General features: G+C 35.1%; 2 protein-coding genes across 3 annotated transcripts in view; both read right to left on the reverse strand.

Annotated features, from left to right (window-relative positions):
* LOC113237675 (transmembrane protein 132B) overlaps nucleotides 1-11,083 on the reverse strand; it is a 96,495-nt gene extending 85,412 nt beyond the window's left edge. Inside the window, exon 1 of the mRNA XM_026474284.1 lies at nucleotides 10,619-11,083. Within this exon, the coding sequence (XP_026330069.1) occupies nucleotides 10,619-10,649 (31 nt within the window). The 5' untranslated portion in view covers nucleotides 10,650-11,083. The remainder of the gene's footprint in view (nucleotides 1-10,618) is intronic.
* A 3,122-nt stretch (nucleotides 11,084-14,205) lies between these two features.
* On the reverse strand, nucleotides 14,206-18,175 carry LOC113237395 (rRNA methyltransferase 3, mitochondrial). 2 transcript variants are annotated; one of them, XM_026473831.1, is made up of 5 exons: nucleotides 17,774-18,175; nucleotides 17,446-17,693; nucleotides 16,842-16,997; nucleotides 15,997-16,291; nucleotides 14,206-14,413 (listed from the first exon to the last, which is right to left on the reverse strand). In XM_026473831.1, exons 1-5 carry the CDS (start codon nucleotides 18,163-18,165, stop codon nucleotides 14,239-14,241), a joined length of 1,266 nt encoding a protein of 421 aa, XP_026329616.1. In that variant the 5' UTR covers nucleotides 18,166-18,175; the 3' UTR covers nucleotides 14,206-14,238. The 2 variants fall into 2 exon arrangements, with proteins under 2 accessions (XP_026329616.1, XP_026329617.1); XM_026473832.1 differs by lacking the exon at nucleotides 14,206-14,413 and adding an exon at nucleotides 14,861-15,032.
* Nucleotides 18,176-18,714: the final 539 nt, after the last annotated feature.

Raw genomic sequence — 18,714 nt, forward strand, 5'->3', positions numbered from 1 at the left:
CATTGCGCCCGTCACTCTGAGACATAACTTGACAAGTCACCAGCAATAGTTATATTGTCTTAGAAAAAGCAGCGCTATGGCAACTTGCGTGTTTATTGAGTAGATTATCGTGGCGTCCAAATTAAACAAATTTGGAATGACTTTACTGGATCGATGGCTATATAAATAAGTGGGGTGGTTTGTCCCCTCGGTGCTCGCCCTTGAGGACGCAGATGCCCATAGATACACGCGATACATTACGATAGTTAGTCGATTTTAATCCCAGCGACGAATGATAGGGTGGCTATAATTTTTTCACTACATAGACAACTGTTACTTACGTTTATCTCTGTAAACATTTACCCGCCTGATAGATAAAGAAATATATACTTTAATTTCTAAAATAGAATCAATGCACCGTATTTCTGTGTCAGACACGAATAACGAAATCAAAAGTCACATAAGTTATTAAATTGTATAGGTGTTAGTTAGTACCTTTTTGCACTGTTCTCGAGGAAATGTTAGTAACCACGCAAAATACAAACAGTTACTCGTAAATCCTTCCATAATCCATTGAACCCTGATTTGCTGAACATTACTTACCATTTGTTAATACTGTTTATGCTATTACGATACGACAATCTAGTTTGTAAGTCGTTAAGTCGAATAGTTTAAAGATAGATATCGCCAATTGGAAATCGTTACATGAATTTTATGTTATACATGTTGCCCAAGTTCTCGCAGTCGCGTGTTTTTTTCGAAAAAAGTTACAAAAATGTGCATACTCTATGCTGAGGGTTTGTAAGGGGATAATCCCCTTGCGGCGCCATCGTCTCGGAGATGCGACAATGTGGGGCAAGCGCCATCACCCCAGCTCGATTTGCTTAGTCGTAGTAGGTATTGGCGGTACTCTAAAACCGGCGTTCTCTACTTCATTTCTATACGTGAACGTTTTAGGGTCGTATTCTAGAACTCTACTCAATGCTCAAGTCAGGATTGCACTGGAAACACAAGCACTGGAAATACGACCCTAATGGCAGGGACTTGAGTATGATTTCGAGTGCTTAAACCATACTCAAATCCTGATTTGAACATTGAGTAGAGTTCTAGAATACGACTCTTAGAATGAGTTCAATAAATACGAATCACTACAATAAATGCTTCGTTTATTGGCTCGCCCTACATAGGAGCTAAAAGCGTTAAACGGTTTACGTTCTCAATCAGAAATACCATGCTCAGATAGATTTATTCACGTAATGCTACTTTAAACCTAATTATATGAAGTTTCAAGTTTAGAGAAGATGTAACATTAGTCGCTGTGATATGTTGTTTATTTATTACAATTATTTATTAAAGCTAACATTAGACTGTAGGTAATAAGGTAGCAGAAGATAATACGTACATACTCACTTAAGGTGGACGTGTAATATAACTCTGAGGTTTAATGTTGAGCTGTTTATTCATTTTCAGTTCTGGGTATCACATAACACTACCTACCGCATTATGTGGCTTCGTGACCACCATGAGTGGTGTAGTCTCCCTAGGCGTAGAGAGGATTTAATTACGGCTCTGTGTAAGCTTACGAATAGCGCAATGGTATTTATGTATCCGCATTATGCACTGTGTCAAGAATACCAAGCGCAAAACTCTAAGTTGATTTATTAGAATAATTCTTTCGAGAAAACAGAGGAAAGTATATGGTTTCCATAAATCTTCTTACAAACATTTGAGAAAGAAATATTACAGAAAAGCAACAGAGAACTGCTGATGCCGATAGACGTATATTTCTAGATAATAAAATTGATAGAGTCCCTTACATTGGAATATAACGAAGGTACCGAATGACTCAACAGGATGAAATCTCGATACCAAACCTGACTGTGATACAGAATCATGAATCGATTGGTCGTGCTCAAAATAAAATGAAATAGCCGACTCGGCCATATTATTAGGACTAACTCTTAAAATGCTTTCCATGTTTCGGCGCATCCGGCGGCCAGTGCAGCCAGCCGGAAGTAAGACATGGAACTTTAATCACTTCACTTAGCTTATCAATGTCCAAACATTTTGGCTGGCTTGAAAATAAATAAAAGGCATGTCAAACAATCATTAATTTCATTTGTACTCAGGATGTTGGTCATTGGGGAGGCGAGATTATGTAATGATAACAGTTATGAAGGTTCAAATTTGCTTCGAGAGAAGGATTTGTAGCCAAAGCACTAGAAAGCGCCTTAGTTTAGCGAGGTAATAGTAGTACAGAAATAAAGGGCGTACTTGCGTATCTAAACTTGGGTTAGCTAACAAAACTAAGTCACTGACACAATTTCCTAGCAACACAATAGCTGTAAAAGACATAAAACACAATACTTAACGTAATACGTAGAACATGTGTGTGGTAATAATTGTGTTACTAAAACTTTAAGTCAGGGATGCACAACCCAGTCAGTAATTTAGTCCTTTCATAAGAATCTAGACAATATAATAAACGATAATAAAGCTTTTTTAAAGTAGTCATTGGGGCCGTTTATCCCATAGTAGCGACTTACAAAACATTTTCACTGCATAATATTGTACAGTATTGTGGTTACAATAATAAGCGTTGTATAATCTAACGGATTGTGCTACGGCAATTATAGCTATCATATACTATTAATGATTTATAACAACACCATTATGTATCAAATTTATGGTTTTGAATTATTATTATGATGACTTTTGCACTATTTTAGACATTTACATAAATATAGAGGATTATTGTGATTTAGCTCAGTTTCAAATGACACTTATATATCGTTTTTACAATAAATACTACAGTGTTGACACTACAATAGGGCTGTTAAAAGCAGGTACTCTCTTTAGCTTATTTTCTATTACTGCACTCTGTGTGATTTGTTCAATTATTACCACACTACTACTTGTTGGCCTAAATGTTCTATAAACGTAACTCAAAACAGGTTTTACAACAAAAGCTCGACATTTTGCTTATCAACTTTATTCCAAGAAAAATGAATAAAACAGATCAGGTAGGTGGTTCCGTACCTAGGTAATATTAAATGCAAGAATCGGGGCAGAATTTGGATAATTTATTGTAACTAGCAGCAAATATGATCAAACATGCATAATGTTAAAGATATTACTTCAAAAATTTCAGATAATGACGAAAGCACATTGTTTATTTCATAATTTAATATTTTGTATGATGCATAAATAACCTATATCAAATTATTTACCTCTTTGATATAGATCATTCTCGTTACACGCAATTTTTGTTCTTCTTGCACAGCCGCAGAAGACGGTGTTTATTGAATTTGCAATGGATTTAAAAAAATACTATAATAACGTGAAACGATAGAAAATATTAGAAGTACACGGCTAGCTGATTGCACTATGAGCAATCAATCATGGCAAGGCAAATAAGTTAAAGACATGTTTGTCAGTGCTTTGGAAAACCGACGCTGAGCTGATGCAAAAATTACAAGGCAAAATTATCAAAAAATGAAAATAATGGCGCTGACACTCGTGTTTGTGAGTGTGAATCTAAAATCCTTCATTATTTTTAAATTAACCCTACATTTTTACATCGCTATACAGATTCTAAGGCAACGAACTTACAGGTTAGGACCGTAGTAAAAAAAGTAAATTCAAATCCTTAAAATAAATTTATTTTACTGACAAATCTGAGATCCATGGGGCATCAACATTTTATTCAAAATATCATACTGGTTTAACGATGAAAAGTAGCCGCAAGTGTCTGTCAATGTATGTAATCACATATATATCAGTTTCTAGCAGCTCTACATGCTAAAAATGGTTTTCATACCAGGAATTCCTTACGATTTGAACTTATTTAAAGAATGAAACGCGTGTTTACACATTTCAATAAGGCTAAAGAATGCATGATCATCACGTATATTAATATAGTGATATTGTAGAGTTCTTTATGCAGTTTAATTGTGTTATACATAAACCACAGCTATGACTGTTACTAGTACTTCACATTGTTACTTCACACGTTACACACTTCATATTTACGGGACCGATGAGTTGCTTATCGAGTATAATACATATAATGTTTTAGCGGCATAAGCCATACGCCAAACTCTACGAACGTGGTTCATTTATAAACATCTTTATATGACATTTATTAGCCCTAACGGAACGTTCTAAGGAGGATTATAGGTTACGCATTTGTTGGTTGGAAGTAAACATCCTCGCAAAAAATGTTTGGCGTAAAATGTTATTCAGTCACTGTCGAGCGAGACGCACTTAAAAGTGAGCGTGAATCGGCAATTGTATAAAATGAAACTGTAATGGATCTCCCTGCAGATGATTCACGACTCACGGGCCCATATGTCGCGTTAGGTAAGCTGCAGGGTCTGCGAAGTAGAAGCAACGTGGGGATCGATATTTTCGTAACAATCCCAAAAAAACAATCTTATATATAATAAAAATTTATCGAGTTACCAATGAAATGATGTACCGTTAAATATATATTTAGAAAAGAACGTGATAAAATAAAAATGTAATAAAAATTTGTTAATTCATCAAAATAGGACGCCATTTTGCAAGGAACTTAAAGTTTGTCAAATCTTAATCCTATTCAAAACGGTCTTATTTCGATTATCGTCGAAGAACATATTTTTTAATTGAATTTATGAAGTCTTTCCAATATGCAAAGTCAAACAAAATTTAACAGAAACTTTTATAGAAACATTTGTACAAATCAAGAAATATTAAATTTACAAAATAATATCAATGACATGTTACCTATTGGACGACGCAAAAAAAAAACACATTATCCGTAGGTTGTCTAGTTAAGAAGTTACAATTGACTGATAGGTCTAACCACATAAATGAAAACAACAGAAAAAAGTGTTAACTGATATTTAATTAGGTGCCTGTTTTGTAAAACGAAAACAATGAAAAAATAAACTTGATAATTAACTTTATTAACAAGTTTTTTTTTTAAGTTAATTAACAGAACTTGTTATTAACATAGTATAAGCAACTAGAGATCAATGTCCTACTTTACGAGAAATAACACAGATTATTTTAATATTATGGAAGTGTAAGGATTATCGCCTCAAATGCGATGAAATCGGGTTGTCAGTGTTGTCACTCGAAGACATCCATGTCCTTGTATCTAATCGGGTTACAAAATATGAACGATGTTTTTCAAAGCGCAAAACTTGTATTCCCATACCTCGAGAGCAATTTCATCTCTTAAGCACACATGCGGACTTCATAAATCTCATGTCAAAATGGTACAGTTGTGTGTCATAAATATGGCCGGTATGTGTGTCAAAACATAGGGGATTTGGGCGCTGTCTACCGCTGGAGACGAAGCAACCGCCAGCCGACGTTAGAGATAATGAAAAAAAACGATTTATGATCAAATCTAATAAAAATGTATTACAGTTGCGGTCCCTTGAGCTACTAGTCCACTTTGTAGTTCAACCTCTGGCTAAAAGGACGACTGGAATGCAAAATTAAAATTAACAATTCATTTTCCAAAGTGCTTATACAGCTGCTACAGGCTGCTCTGCTTTTGGGTCGAAAAATATGTGGACATTAAAGAAATAAAACGTTGAGCATTCTCTAGCATTAATCGCTTAAAGCTTTTAGGTCGAAAATGGTGCAACTCGGTAGATATATGTATCAAAAATATACAAGTCCACTAGCGGCCTACTAGTCGGATAAACGAAACGAAGCCAAGTTTCTTCAGCCAAAGGGGCGTGAGTCACATTCCCGTAAAGTTTCCAGTGCGGAATGTGGTGTTGTAATATCGCGGGCAATAATATAGTCATTCGTACGAACCGTGGAGTAACATTCACCCCGACACCCTGCACCTCTCATTCCACCATGAACCCACGTCCTTCACCTCTTTGACCCAATTACGCAGAGTCTATTATATTCTTTAACATTATATGGAAATAATATACTATTATACTCATAAATAAAATTGTTTAATTATTATATAAAAATTAATTCATTATAATGAATAAATTTTTATCTACACAGTATAACTGTTCTTTGTGGCGATAGTAAAAGTAACTTACGTTATGATCACATGTTACCCTCCACATACATATTGTTATGACAATGTTAATACTATCTAATATTATCCATGTCGAACGACTGTTGACCCGTTTGAAATTATGATAATATAGGTACACGATTGATTGCTCAGTGGGTGGTCAAACTAGACGCATTATAATTTATCGTTTCAAAAACTAGAGCAAGGTAACACTTTGGCCTTTTAGATGATAAATTAACCTTTACAAGAAGTATATTGTTGATCTTATGTCACCGATTCGCCGCACTTATTTCGTACGACATTTTATCGACCTTTTACTATAGCAATTTACGAGTTCCCAATTAAGTTTTAACTTGGGGAAATCAAAAACAACTTTAAAAATACACTTTAAAAAAACATCCTTGAAGTGACCCCTTACAATATTACGATTCCAATGGGAAGGGTAGCTCTAAAGATGTACAGACTAATCGCAGAAACTTGTTAGTTATTCAGTTGATTATAACTCCCCTCTGGCCATTGTATCATTATTACCATTTACTGAACGCACGTGTCGACTTGTGCCCGCCACAAGGCAACCCTCATGCTCCTCAAGGCCGATAATTATAGACTGTCTTTTATTACTATATTGAGTACCTACTTAAGTCAGAATAATGTATAACATAACTTAAAAATAGTACTTATGTGATAAATAACACTTTAATGTTGTTTTATTATTCATTTACCTATACGTCTATGTACTGTGTGATTTGTAATTTAAACATCTTACTATGTATCTAATCTTGTATAAAGCACTTTGTAATTTTCGTACATATTAAGTACAATTCAACACAATTTAACAAGTAGGTATTATTATTATTTGCGCCTCAAACTGCACGTTATTGTTTTGTAATAAGTAATTAATAGTGTGAAAAACTTATACCATTGTGCTCAATGAATATGTTAAATTAATAATTGAAAAAACAGGTAATGTTTTATGCTCAAAATATATTTTGCAAGTCATATTAGTGCATATGAAATATTACTTCAACATATTAATATTTTTTTATTATCATATTTTTAGGCAAATACTCCTATATGAAAACAGGACTGTGCCATTATGCAGGTACATAAAGAAATTATTCCCAATGCAAGCATACGAACGGCTGCGGGTCCTAGTGGTTTAATTAGAAATTCAACTCCGAACAGTTGCTATAGCTGCGTCAGCTTGTCGTCCCACTCCCGAGCCCTTGGGGAAATAACTTACCCATTTAACAGATATTGATGGAGGATACTTATAGCGCTATTGATTTTCTTATTAAGAATACGCGAGCTATTCACACAGGATCTGCTTCATCATAGAAATCTTCATGACAAAGCAAGAAACTTTACCAAAAAAACTATTAGATTTTCGTAGACCTTATATCGTCAATGAAAAAACTTTTATGACATTTATTTGCACAAGAAGAGAATTTCGGTTATAGTACTCTTCAGGGAAATTCAAAAGCGGCTAAATTTACACATGGGAAATCTAGCTCTACGTAACCGTTGTCTCAAAGAATTTAGATACGAATCCGTATTCCAGGTAGAACTTCGGTTTTGTGGGACAGGAATACACTTAAGGGAGACAAAAGCTCGATAACAAATACCGGTGTATTAAGGCTCTACATTTTGCTATGAAAAGATAGTCAATTGGCAGTTAATAAATAAACTGAAATGTTATGCCTATAGTCTTAATAGAACTTCAGTTTGTCGTGTGTTAACCAGATAGTAAAACCATGAATGAACGCGAGAAAGGCGGCGCGCCGCAGTTACACAAATCATAAATTCTTGCGTGTGAGCAGCGGCCGCGACCCTTGCACTGGCGCAGGGGCGAGGTGCGCGGGCGCAGACTGCAGACGCCAACGTTAAGTAAATACACATATGCATCGCTATGAGATGAAAGTCGGCGCCTGCCCACTTATCGGCTCCATGCACCCGTTTGATTATGCGCGCACTGTCAGCACCCCGAAATAGATGTAAACAAGCTACCGAACGAGGATGATTCTTTAAATAAATGTTGCAAGACGTGTGTTCGACTCGAGACTCTCGTTAATTCCGTAGCGACTTTAAACATAAATTTATTTCTAATCACATTATTACCTACGTATATTTTTTGTTCGCTTCTAAGTAACTAATTAGATATATATAGAACCAACATTACTTAATTACCTACTGTAAGAGAACTAATTCAAGTAATACCTACATAACTACACAAGTAGCAAAGTAATACTGTTCGCAGACTAGGTCAATTCATCAGTTTTGCGTAGCGGCAACAAACCACAAACGGCCGATGGGACTTTAACGAGCCCTCGTCTAGAAACATTGGGTTAAGATCCATCTCCTTCATTGTGCCGCCATCAATCTACCGCTGGTTACGATCTATCTTCCTCAAGGTAAGCTTTATTAACCCTAGCGTGGTATTCACATATAGATATAGAGAGGACCTATAATCCGCAGTTTCTTTGGAGATAAAGATATCAATACCAACAAATTACTGCACTCACAGGGATAAAAGGTATTCAAATAAGAAATTTGTGCGGACGCCAGGTGCGTTCTACATCCGTTTCAACATGAAGCAAAAAAATGTTAGGGCTTGAGTAAAAACGCGTATCCTGCAATATTTAACTATAATGCACCTAAAACTCCCATTGACAGAGATATATGCTGAGATGTGTAAGTGCGTACCTACTATAGGTATTAGGATTGAAATTGGAAAGTAAATCTTTACTTCGTTTTATAGCAGTAGAGCTCCTTGTGAAAGAGTTCGTCCAGGAAAGTACTGCCAGCTTAACTATTTCTGCGGCCAAGCATTAATGTCAGCATTACTGTGTTCCGGTTTTGAAGGATAAGGGTGCTGGTAAAATTACAGGCACATGGGACTTGTCAACTTATGACTCAGGGTGACGGGCGCAGTGGCTGTGCCCCTTAGATCTTTGCGATTTAACCCCTAAATTGTTATGGACATGCGTGTAGCTTACAATCAGGTGCACAAGTTGTTCGTAACGTCACTTGATATTATAAAAAAAAACCTACCAAGGCAATCTAAATATTAGATATTATATTTTACATGGAAAACTTCGAACTTTCACGAAGAACAATTGAAAGGAAATATATAAAAAAAAGTTTCTTGAGGCGTTGTAAAGGTTGACAGTGCCGTTCGATGTGACTTCGGGAATTCAATATACCAATAGATTGATGAGGGTACAAGAGGTCGGGAATATTTTCAAGTTTTTGCACTTTTTGGACAAATACTTATTAAATTCAGTTCGCGTCAGATCGCTGCAGGACAAAAGTTTTCATTTAAAAAATTTGAATAGCACTATTTGAATCGCAGGCTTGTTAAGAAGTACTATAGATTTCAATGTTATGGAGCTGTTTAAAATATCTTACACTTCGTTACACTACGTAAATTTTAAATTGTTAAATACATAGATACTTAGCTTTGTTTCTTGTGTTAAAGAAGTGATATTTTGGTGCAATGCACATTGTGGCTGAGGTCTCTATCTCAACAAAAGCTGTTTGTCTATCGGTCGAAATCAACATTTTATGTTTCTACCTGATCCGAACACACCTGTCGTCAGATACAAAATGAAAACAACGTGAGCTCTGTGACTCTACCAACCAATATATAAGTATACTTAAATGAAACACGCATAACTTAGTTGAGGACTAATACATCAAAGTTTGCTACGACCAGACAGCATAAATATTAGGTTACGTTATCTAATTTATCGATTAAAAATCAAGGATCGTTCTTATAATAAATTCTCAAGTAATATGAGATTTCCGAGAACCGTTGTTTGCACGCCGCATTATTCCAGATAATTATGATTATTTAAAAGGCGGAACCGATAGCTGTAGGCGATATCGGCAGATGTCCTTATAACAATGGATGGTCTTTCTACAACTGTTTTCTCTAAAGTGCCCGTTATTTAGTGTTTTGATACACAATTTGCCCTATGACAAAAATCAACGTTATTTCAAATAATTGATTATTTTAATTAAGAGCATTATGTTATTACTTTACTGTAGGACGTAATGATTGGTAAGCAGGCGTAATATTTGTTTCGATGATTTTTTTAGGCTATTACCAGAGCAGCATGCGCAATAACCGTGAATGTCCACACAAACGAGATTGGCGCACGCAAAAAATTGATCTTTTCCCACGAACCGTCCCATTTGTTCCTCGGGCCCACGGCGTGGGTCTTATGACTTATTTTTCACCGGTTATGATGAATAGAGTGGTACGACGATATTCCATTACTTTACGACGGCCATATTTTATTACAAAAAAGGTTCGTGCAATTTAGAGTCTATTTCCAAAAGTGTTGGTAGCATTCATAAATTTTAAAAAGTACCCAAAAAGTAAATAAACTTCTAAAATTGTAAAAAAAAATTGTTATGCCTTTAAGTAAAGAAAGCATTATTCATTATTGTGATTAGAAGACTACTCACATACAGATACAGGTGGTAAAAGTTAATTGTCTTTACAATAGCAACCTACGGTCGCAGAGATAGTCAGCACTTAATCAAAATAGATGTTATTGATAAAATAACAAACGATTGTCATAATACCATTCTTACCTGTTAGCATAAGCAAAATCAAACTCCGCATGTTGAACTACTTTCGCGACCGGTAAGCAACGTTTAGTCCGGAGATGTTTGTGCCTGAGCCATCGCTTTTTCCTAGGACCAGTCCCGTCAGTGCACTTATGCTAGAGCACTGTTTACGCGACTCAGCTGACGTCCTAAAGTCTGCCAATTAACCACACACTCGCGCACTGCGGGATCCGCACGCTGCAGTGTCAACGGCCACGAGCTTACGAGAAAAACTAGACACTCGGCGAAAGCTGTCCTTCTCGGGGTCACGTGGTATTACCCCACAGACCTTGTCCAGTACACAACAATTACTCATTCATGGCGAGAAATGTGAAGTACAAAAGTTAGCAATTCCCTTCTGTGATGAAAACATGACACATGGCTCGAGCGGCGACGAAAGCTCCTCGCGCGCGATCGCAGTACACGACGGTTCACTCGCGAGTTGCGTGAGTGGGCCGGCCGGGCGCGGGGCGGGCCGCGGGGGACGTAGCAGCGGGGGGCGGCCGCACGCCTGCGCACCGCGTCCGCGCGCCACCATCTCCAGTATTGACCGACGACGCCTCCTTCCTACATTACACATCTTTAACTAGGCACTACGAACACCTCTTTCGAAAAATCCCCTAATTTCTGCTTTCCGATTGAGATAGGCCACGTCTATGGGCACGCGAAGATAGGGTAGATATGCAAGCAATAATTTCTCCCATTTTACTATTCATACCAGACAAACCTAGCGTATGGTAGGATTCTTCGCCAATTTTATTTCTTGAGTCACAAACTCATAAAATATATTATGTACCTATCTCCTACAACGTACACATATTATTATGTCGTCGTAGTCGTTTCTTCATTTGCAAATTTGTTTCGACCACAATCCAAACTTAATAAAATACAATACAATCATCCCTTACCGTAGAGCCTTAAGATATATGTACGGCTATATGCAGTCGATGACGTCAACAAAGTTCACAAACCTGTGTAAGGTCGCAAAGTGAAATAGTGAACGCATGACTTTATTTATTTGCTTTACTAGTCTGTGACAAGAATAATAATAATTTTATGGATAGATCCAAGAGAAAAGTTCGCAAAATTAAACCATAAACCGATATTTACAGCTATCAAAAAAAGTGAATAAAAATAATTACTACATTTTAATTGGTACCTATTCAAAAAATGTTGGTCGCGAATTATCATTTACACATTCGATTTTTGTAATATCTATACAACCAAGGTAGCTGTAAAAAATCCCGGCACGCGGGGAGAATGACAGCCCCAGCTCCATCTAGGTGAATTTTCAGTTATTACTTACTTAAGTTTTCACCAACATTGCGGTTTGTTTCCAAACACAGAGAAAATAATTAATCAACTCATTGATAGCATGGTAGAATTCTACAATGTAGATAACATTAGTTTACGAAATATCAATAGTAGATTATGTACCTATAATTGATATAGAAAAGCAACAGACATAGATAATAAGATTTTTACATTTCAAGACATGATATCGCATCATAATTTACACTGTTATTATAATAAAGTACCAGACAGCCACCAATAACCCTGAACCAATTTAGAAAAGGTAATTTCCCAAATTCAAATCAAATCCTGGTCCTTCTCACCCAGTGCCCACTCAGCCTCTCAGCCAGTGTCTTTATTATTATATGTATATTTTACTACTCGTCGAGTTCTTGGGTTCTCTAGATTACTATTTTATCGGATCTAAATCGCGTATATTTGTTTTTTCGAATACAAATAACAATAAATAATATTAGACATAAGGGTTGATGACTAATACCAACCGTGACCACGGGACTTGTAAAGAAACAGATTTTTTTTGATAAATGTACGTAATTACAAGTCAAAATGAAATTTAATATTTTTTAGTACTGGTAATAATCTCACCTATTTTTAGCCGACTTCAAAAAAGGAGGTTTTCAATTCAACTGTATGTTTATTTGTATGTATGTTACGCGATAACTTGTGAACCGATTTTGATGATAATTTTTTGTTGGAATAAGGGTACCTTAGCAGTGGTCCCATTTAAATTTGAAGAAAATATTCCACCTCTAAGGATGGCAAACTAGGGGATAAACCCAGTTTCTCACTCTTTCCGGTAACCGATTGCAATAAATTTGACAAATAGCCATTGACCTACCAACAAATGGACATCGGGTCTAATACAAAAACCACGAAAAAAATGTCCGAGGTAACCTATACAAATGTAGTGACATGTAACGAAATATAAAAAACTAAAACTTTTAATTTAAATTGTAACGTCATTGCAGTACTATCTAAATTTGCTTACAACAATTTAAGGGCCCAAAAACACCATATTTAGCTTCTACTGGAATCTTAACAAAATGCACCATATTTAGCTTCGACTGAAAATTACTTGAACACAAGAGTAATAGAATCCTTTCTATAATAGAATAGCCTTTCTCGTAAATATTAATTAATTATTATATATATTATTATGTCGAATTTTGTACAAATTCACTTAAATGTATAATAAAGGGTTGGGCAGATACATACATACAAATATTACTACAAATGTGAAAATAAGCGTGTACTTTAAGAAACGTACCGATATTCTAACTAAACGTAAACTCAATTATCCGTAATTCCGATTTATAACAAAACCGTTACGCTTTCGGGTAATTTTGATGCTTTTTACATAGACAAAATTAGCTTTTGTTTTGTAATCTTCGTAAAAACACATTAAATTAAAATTCGAGCTAATTTTATTTCGGGCAAATGTATTTTCTGACTTTTCACTTTTGATAGGTAATCCCATGCCGTAAAACGAGTACAACAATATTTTGTTAGTTATTGCTAACGTTTAATAAAAAAATCATTTTAAAAATAGGATTATAATCAAAGCAACTCTACAGTTTCCTTGTTCTAAATATTTCAATCGTCTAAATATCACAACAGGTTCGAACAATTGAAAATGACCAGAAGTATATATAAGCTTCTTGAAACTGACGTAATGGTTCTCTTTCCATCTTTTGCGCATGCAATGAGTAGAAAAAGGACAGTTAGCTATTTCATTATTTCGTGTGCTTTTGTAATTTATATTTACGATTCAGTTATATATAAATTAAATACTATAAAACTGTACAAAATAACACTTTTAAATGACAACTATGATAACACAATATATTTGTTTAATGAATTTATGATACAAAGTCCTGTTTTCACATTTTACTCCAGTAGTTTTTACAAGTTATTATTATTAGTACTGCATGATTGACAACCGCGGTGTCGCTCGAACAAACGAAGACTATTGCGCGATTGACGCTCTGTATGCGATTTTAAAGCCCTACAGGTGCGGACACTTTTTAACGCGAACCCGACGTCCATTTATTGGTAGGTCAATGCAAATAGCTGTAATTTTGAGCCACGAACTTTCGAGGTCGGTTTTTTTAGTACTCTGTACTGAGATTATTATGTACGTCATACAATCCGGAACTCAACCTGTAGTCATTAAAAACAGAAAGATAATTAAGAAATAATTAACTTACTAAAGTATCAAATATTTAATGAATCTTACAGATATTACATTCTATGTGTTAAGAAAATACTATTGTCTAATATAATTATATAACCTAAGTTCCCTGGTTTTCAGCTGTTATGCGGTCCTGCTTGATTTTAGTCCATGCTTGTATGAGTTGTTTTCGAATTTCAAATGCTATGACTGCCGCAGCCATTCCAGTGTTAAGACTGTCTATACCTCTTGAAAGAGGTATGTTCAAACGCAGACCATTTCTGCTTGCCGCTAATCTGTAAATTTAATAACAAAAATATAAATTAAGTTACCATAAACAAGATAGCCAAGCACCTCTGGCAACAGCCACGAAATAAATATAATATTCTTCACTTTTTATTAAATTACATGTTTAATACTGTTGTTAACTCATAATCTTAAAGTCAGTTTTAATTATTATGAAACAAATTTTGAACGTTGTAAATTGTACCTTAAGGAATAACAATAAATGTCTTTTTTTTGTAATATTAAATGACGGGACAAACAACTTGTGCACCTGGTGGTAAGCGAAAGGTCTGTCCATAATAGTTTCAGGCAGAAGCGGCTCGTCCCAAAGAGCGCTGGGGCAGTGAACGGTGTCGGACCTATCCAACCCACCAAAATAAAATTATTAATTATGCTTTCATATTATATTAGTAGCCCAAGAATTTTTTTTATTAATGAAGGACAAACATACAATTAGATTTTTATCTTTCTCTTTAATATAGTATAGCATACTAACCCTTGAGTGGAATGCTTCGCGATTTTTTACAAAGTTCAGTAATGAGTGCAAAAGGGAAATTTCTTTACGGCGCGACACGTGAAACAAAAGATTACAATGCGATAATCTCAGTACCAAGTACTAAAAAAACCAACCTGAAAAGTAGGTGGAATTACATATAATTACCAAGTTTTATTCAAATCGGTTACCGGAAAATGCGTAAACCCGGATTCATCACCTAGTTCGCCACTATACGGGACTTGACACAGGACATAATAAAAACTCAAAGTATACTGAGAGAGAAAAACGCCTTAAATTGGAGAATAGTAAAATCGACAATTAAAATAATTGGTCCTTATAATAAAATGTAGGCGCTATTTATAAAAATGAATCTTCATGCGTGTACAGCCACACTTAGACGAGGATGATTTTCTTTAAAATTAAATGGGACCACTATGGAGGTACCCCTCTTTCCAACAAAAAAAGAATCATGAAAATCGGTTCACAAATACCGGAGTAATCGCGTAACATACATACAAGGAAAAAACAATATATAATCGAATTGAGAACCTCCTCCTTTTTTTGAAGTCTTAAAAAGTCTGTTAAAAATTAACAAGATATAAGCGGCGTTCCGCGCAACGTTGCTGTGCCGTGCATCCCTGACGCGACGACTAGGTGATTCTGCACTCCGCCTCTGCGCACTGTTGCCAGTTTCATTTGTCAAATAAACAAACCGTATTTTTTCGCGCGCATTTTGTTGTGTTGTAAAAATTATTATTATTCAATCGTTGTTAAGAAGCGTAGTGTTGTTTAGTAACAAAACAATGTGACTTTCATTTTTTATTTAAAGTATGTGTAGGTAAGTGAACTCCTACTGAAATCACCCACGAGCCGCCTCTGGTTGCAGTGTCACTCACAGCTTTAAATCACAATGACCTAAAGGGCGCTGCCTCTACGCCCGCCGCCCTGAGATATAAGTTAACAAGTCCCATGTGCCTTTAAATTCACCAGCACCTTACCCTTCAAAACTAAAACGCAATTTGCTTGGTGGTAGAAAAGATGGTAGTACTTCCCTGAACGAATTCAACAAGGAACACTAATGCTACTAAAAAATATTACCTATAGCTATCTTCACTGATGCCTTCTGTCTCACCACCAATAACCAATGTTATATGATGCAATGTAGAATATTGCACTCCATAGTAAGGCAACACGGGTATCCGCAAGGCATCAAACTTGTCATCAACTCCTTCATATTCTGTAATTTTGACATCACTGTCGGCAATAAATACACTTGTGTGTTCTTCTAAAAATTTTGGCATGTCTTCCCAATCAATTCCATTGTGAATCGGAAGTCGAAAATGGGCTCCAGCAGCACTTCTCACAACTTTTGGTTCCCATACATCAACACAACCTGAAAAATATAACATGTGTACAGATAAGATACAGTAATCAAAATGCTTAGCAAGTGTAAACAAATGCAAAATCCAGTGCAAATCTAGACTAACCTTTATTCAATAAAAATAGAATATAGAATAAAATCAAATAGGACAAAACACACAAAACAAACAAAAAAAACTAAATATAATGACTACAAATATTGTACTGTCATTTGTGTGGTTGAATAGATATTTAAAAAAATTATCATAAATTTACAGCCTAGATCAGCACTAGGCATTGTCAATTTTACAACCTAAACATCATCACTAGACTTTGTCAATGCAATACATTATGGTAGAATGTTAAAAAAAATGGTTCATAATATGTCACACTAAGACACCAGCTTGTAGAGGAAATCATAGGAGACAAACATACTTTGGTTCAATTACAGGCACATGAGACGTGTTAATTTATGTTTCAGGATGACAGACGCAGTGGCAGTGTCAGATCTTTACGATTTAAAGCTCTGAGTGGCTTTATAAAAATAAAAATAAAATCTTTGCACTAAACAGTTTTAAAATCACCTTTGGTCAAGAGAACCTTTTCACAGCCAGCTCCAACAGCAATTCTGAGGATTGCTCCCAAGTTTCCAGGCACCCGAATGTTGTCACATATTAGGTCCAATGGCAATGGTTTAGACAATCTTCTAATATTTTCTGATGTTGGCATTTCAAATATACCTGGTATCATGAAAATGTACAATGGTATTTGTTCTGTACTGTATTAATGTAACCTCAACAGCGAGCCAACCATCTCCACTAGGAAGTCAAGCTTACATAGTTATTTATTGACAATTTCATAAAGGAAGGTAACACAAAGGAAGTATCTAAGTATGAATAAAAAACAGAATCCTTAAAAAAATTGTGATCAATTAGGCCCATTCTGTAAATAGAAGTTTCTGTGATATGAATAAACAAAAATTAATCCTAAATAATTTATGTTACAATATATGACATGTATACACACTTCTTTGAAATAAAGTAATAATATTGATTACAGAATCAAAGCTAGTCTTTGATATAAATGAAGGTAATCGTGTTGACTTTAGGCAATACCTGTACTGCCTGTAGTAAAATCTAGAATTACAATATGTAATATGTTTTTAATCTGCACCAATATCATGCTTACCAAAAACTCCAGGTGAAGTTTCCACATTTGACCAAAGTTCTATTTCCTTATATGGTATTTTGAAAAATTTTATTCCTGTTTTGGGTAGGAAAGGCCTCAATTTATTCAAATCCTCGACTCGACTGAATATGACATAGTTCAGTTTGCACTTTGCTTCTAAACCGTCTACTATTAACCTCCAACCTTCAACCAACACTTGTCGTGAACGTAGCCTTTCTTTCTTTGATTTTAAGTTTGTAAGTAAAGTGCTGTAAATCGAATTAAATTATTATTCTTCATTGTCAAATGCATATTTTCTAATGATTATTAGAAAATATATAGAACTTACCTTATTCTTCCATCATTGTCCTTAAATTTTTCATATATTATCTCACAATTATCATCAAAAATCTTTTGTTGACTGAGATAAAATTTTCTCTTTCTTAATTTTTCTTTCTTTTTACTTTTTACTTCTTTGGATTTTGCAGGCGGAAGTGATACTTGAAAATGTTTATTTTCGTCGTTTCCGATTTCAGTTGGGTGCTTTTCTTCTGTTTCGTTTAAAATTTTAGAATTCATGTTTATAACATTTTCTTTCTTAAGATGCAGTTTTGTTGTAGGTTCAAATGGCAGCAATACCTTGACTGGGTTCCTGTGCAGCCATCGCCCATATAACCTCACACTGTTTACTTGTGATTGCTGCTGTGCGATCGTCTGTATCAACAACCGCCTAATCAACATTTTTTTATATTAACGCTCAAGATTATTTTATGACAAAATTAGTGTTCTACACAATACTATTCTATTATGATAAAATTTCAAAAAGTGTTGGTTGTTTTGGATTTTGGATGATGATGATCACGGATGACGGATTATGGTCAGTGTTCCCGTTGTACACAATTGAAAGTCCCTAGATGGTCAGAATTTTCCGCTACATTTGGGTAAAAATAATTTCCTAAAATCCGCTAGATATCTCTAAACTACAGTTGCGTAGATTTCAAAATCTAAATCTGTTTTAAAGACTCAAGTCTTTAAAACATTTTTTGCACACATCAGTCAAGTGGTCAATCTGACGAATTGAGCTATGTTCAGTTTTAAGTTTTTGTTATGTGAATAATAAAGGATGCAAGTATAAATGAATATTATTATATATTTAATAAGTAGAGCAAGTTTAAATGTAACAGTATATACATGAGTGACAAGAGTGAAAAAATAACAAGTCAGACTGTAGCCATAGCAACCTACAGCATAGACAATGAAGAGTGATAGAATATGCATTCTCTTCACCCC

This window comes from Hyposmocoma kahamanoa, unplaced genomic scaffold (genome assembly GCF_003589595.1).
Source record: "Hyposmocoma kahamanoa isolate Upper Pololo Valley unplaced genomic scaffold, ASM358959v1 93, whole genome shotgun sequence".
NCBI lineage: Eukaryota > Metazoa > Arthropoda > Insecta > Lepidoptera > Cosmopterigidae > Hyposmocoma > Hyposmocoma kahamanoa.

Bases quoted from the DNA above. Each gene is read 5' to 3' on its own strand.
- LOC113237395 (XM_026473831.1), bottom strand. From the start codon at position 18,165: ATGTTGATTAGGCGGTTGTTGATACAGACGATCGCACAGCAGCAATCA. The intron at 17,694-17,773 runs GTAAGTTCTATA...TTCGATTTACAG, and splicing joins GACAATGATGGAAGAATAAG to CACTTTACTTACAAACTTAA. The intron at 16,292-16,841 runs GTGATTTTAAAA...TATATTTTTCAG, and splicing joins AAAGGTTCTCTTGACCAAAG to GTTGTGTTGATGTATGGGAA.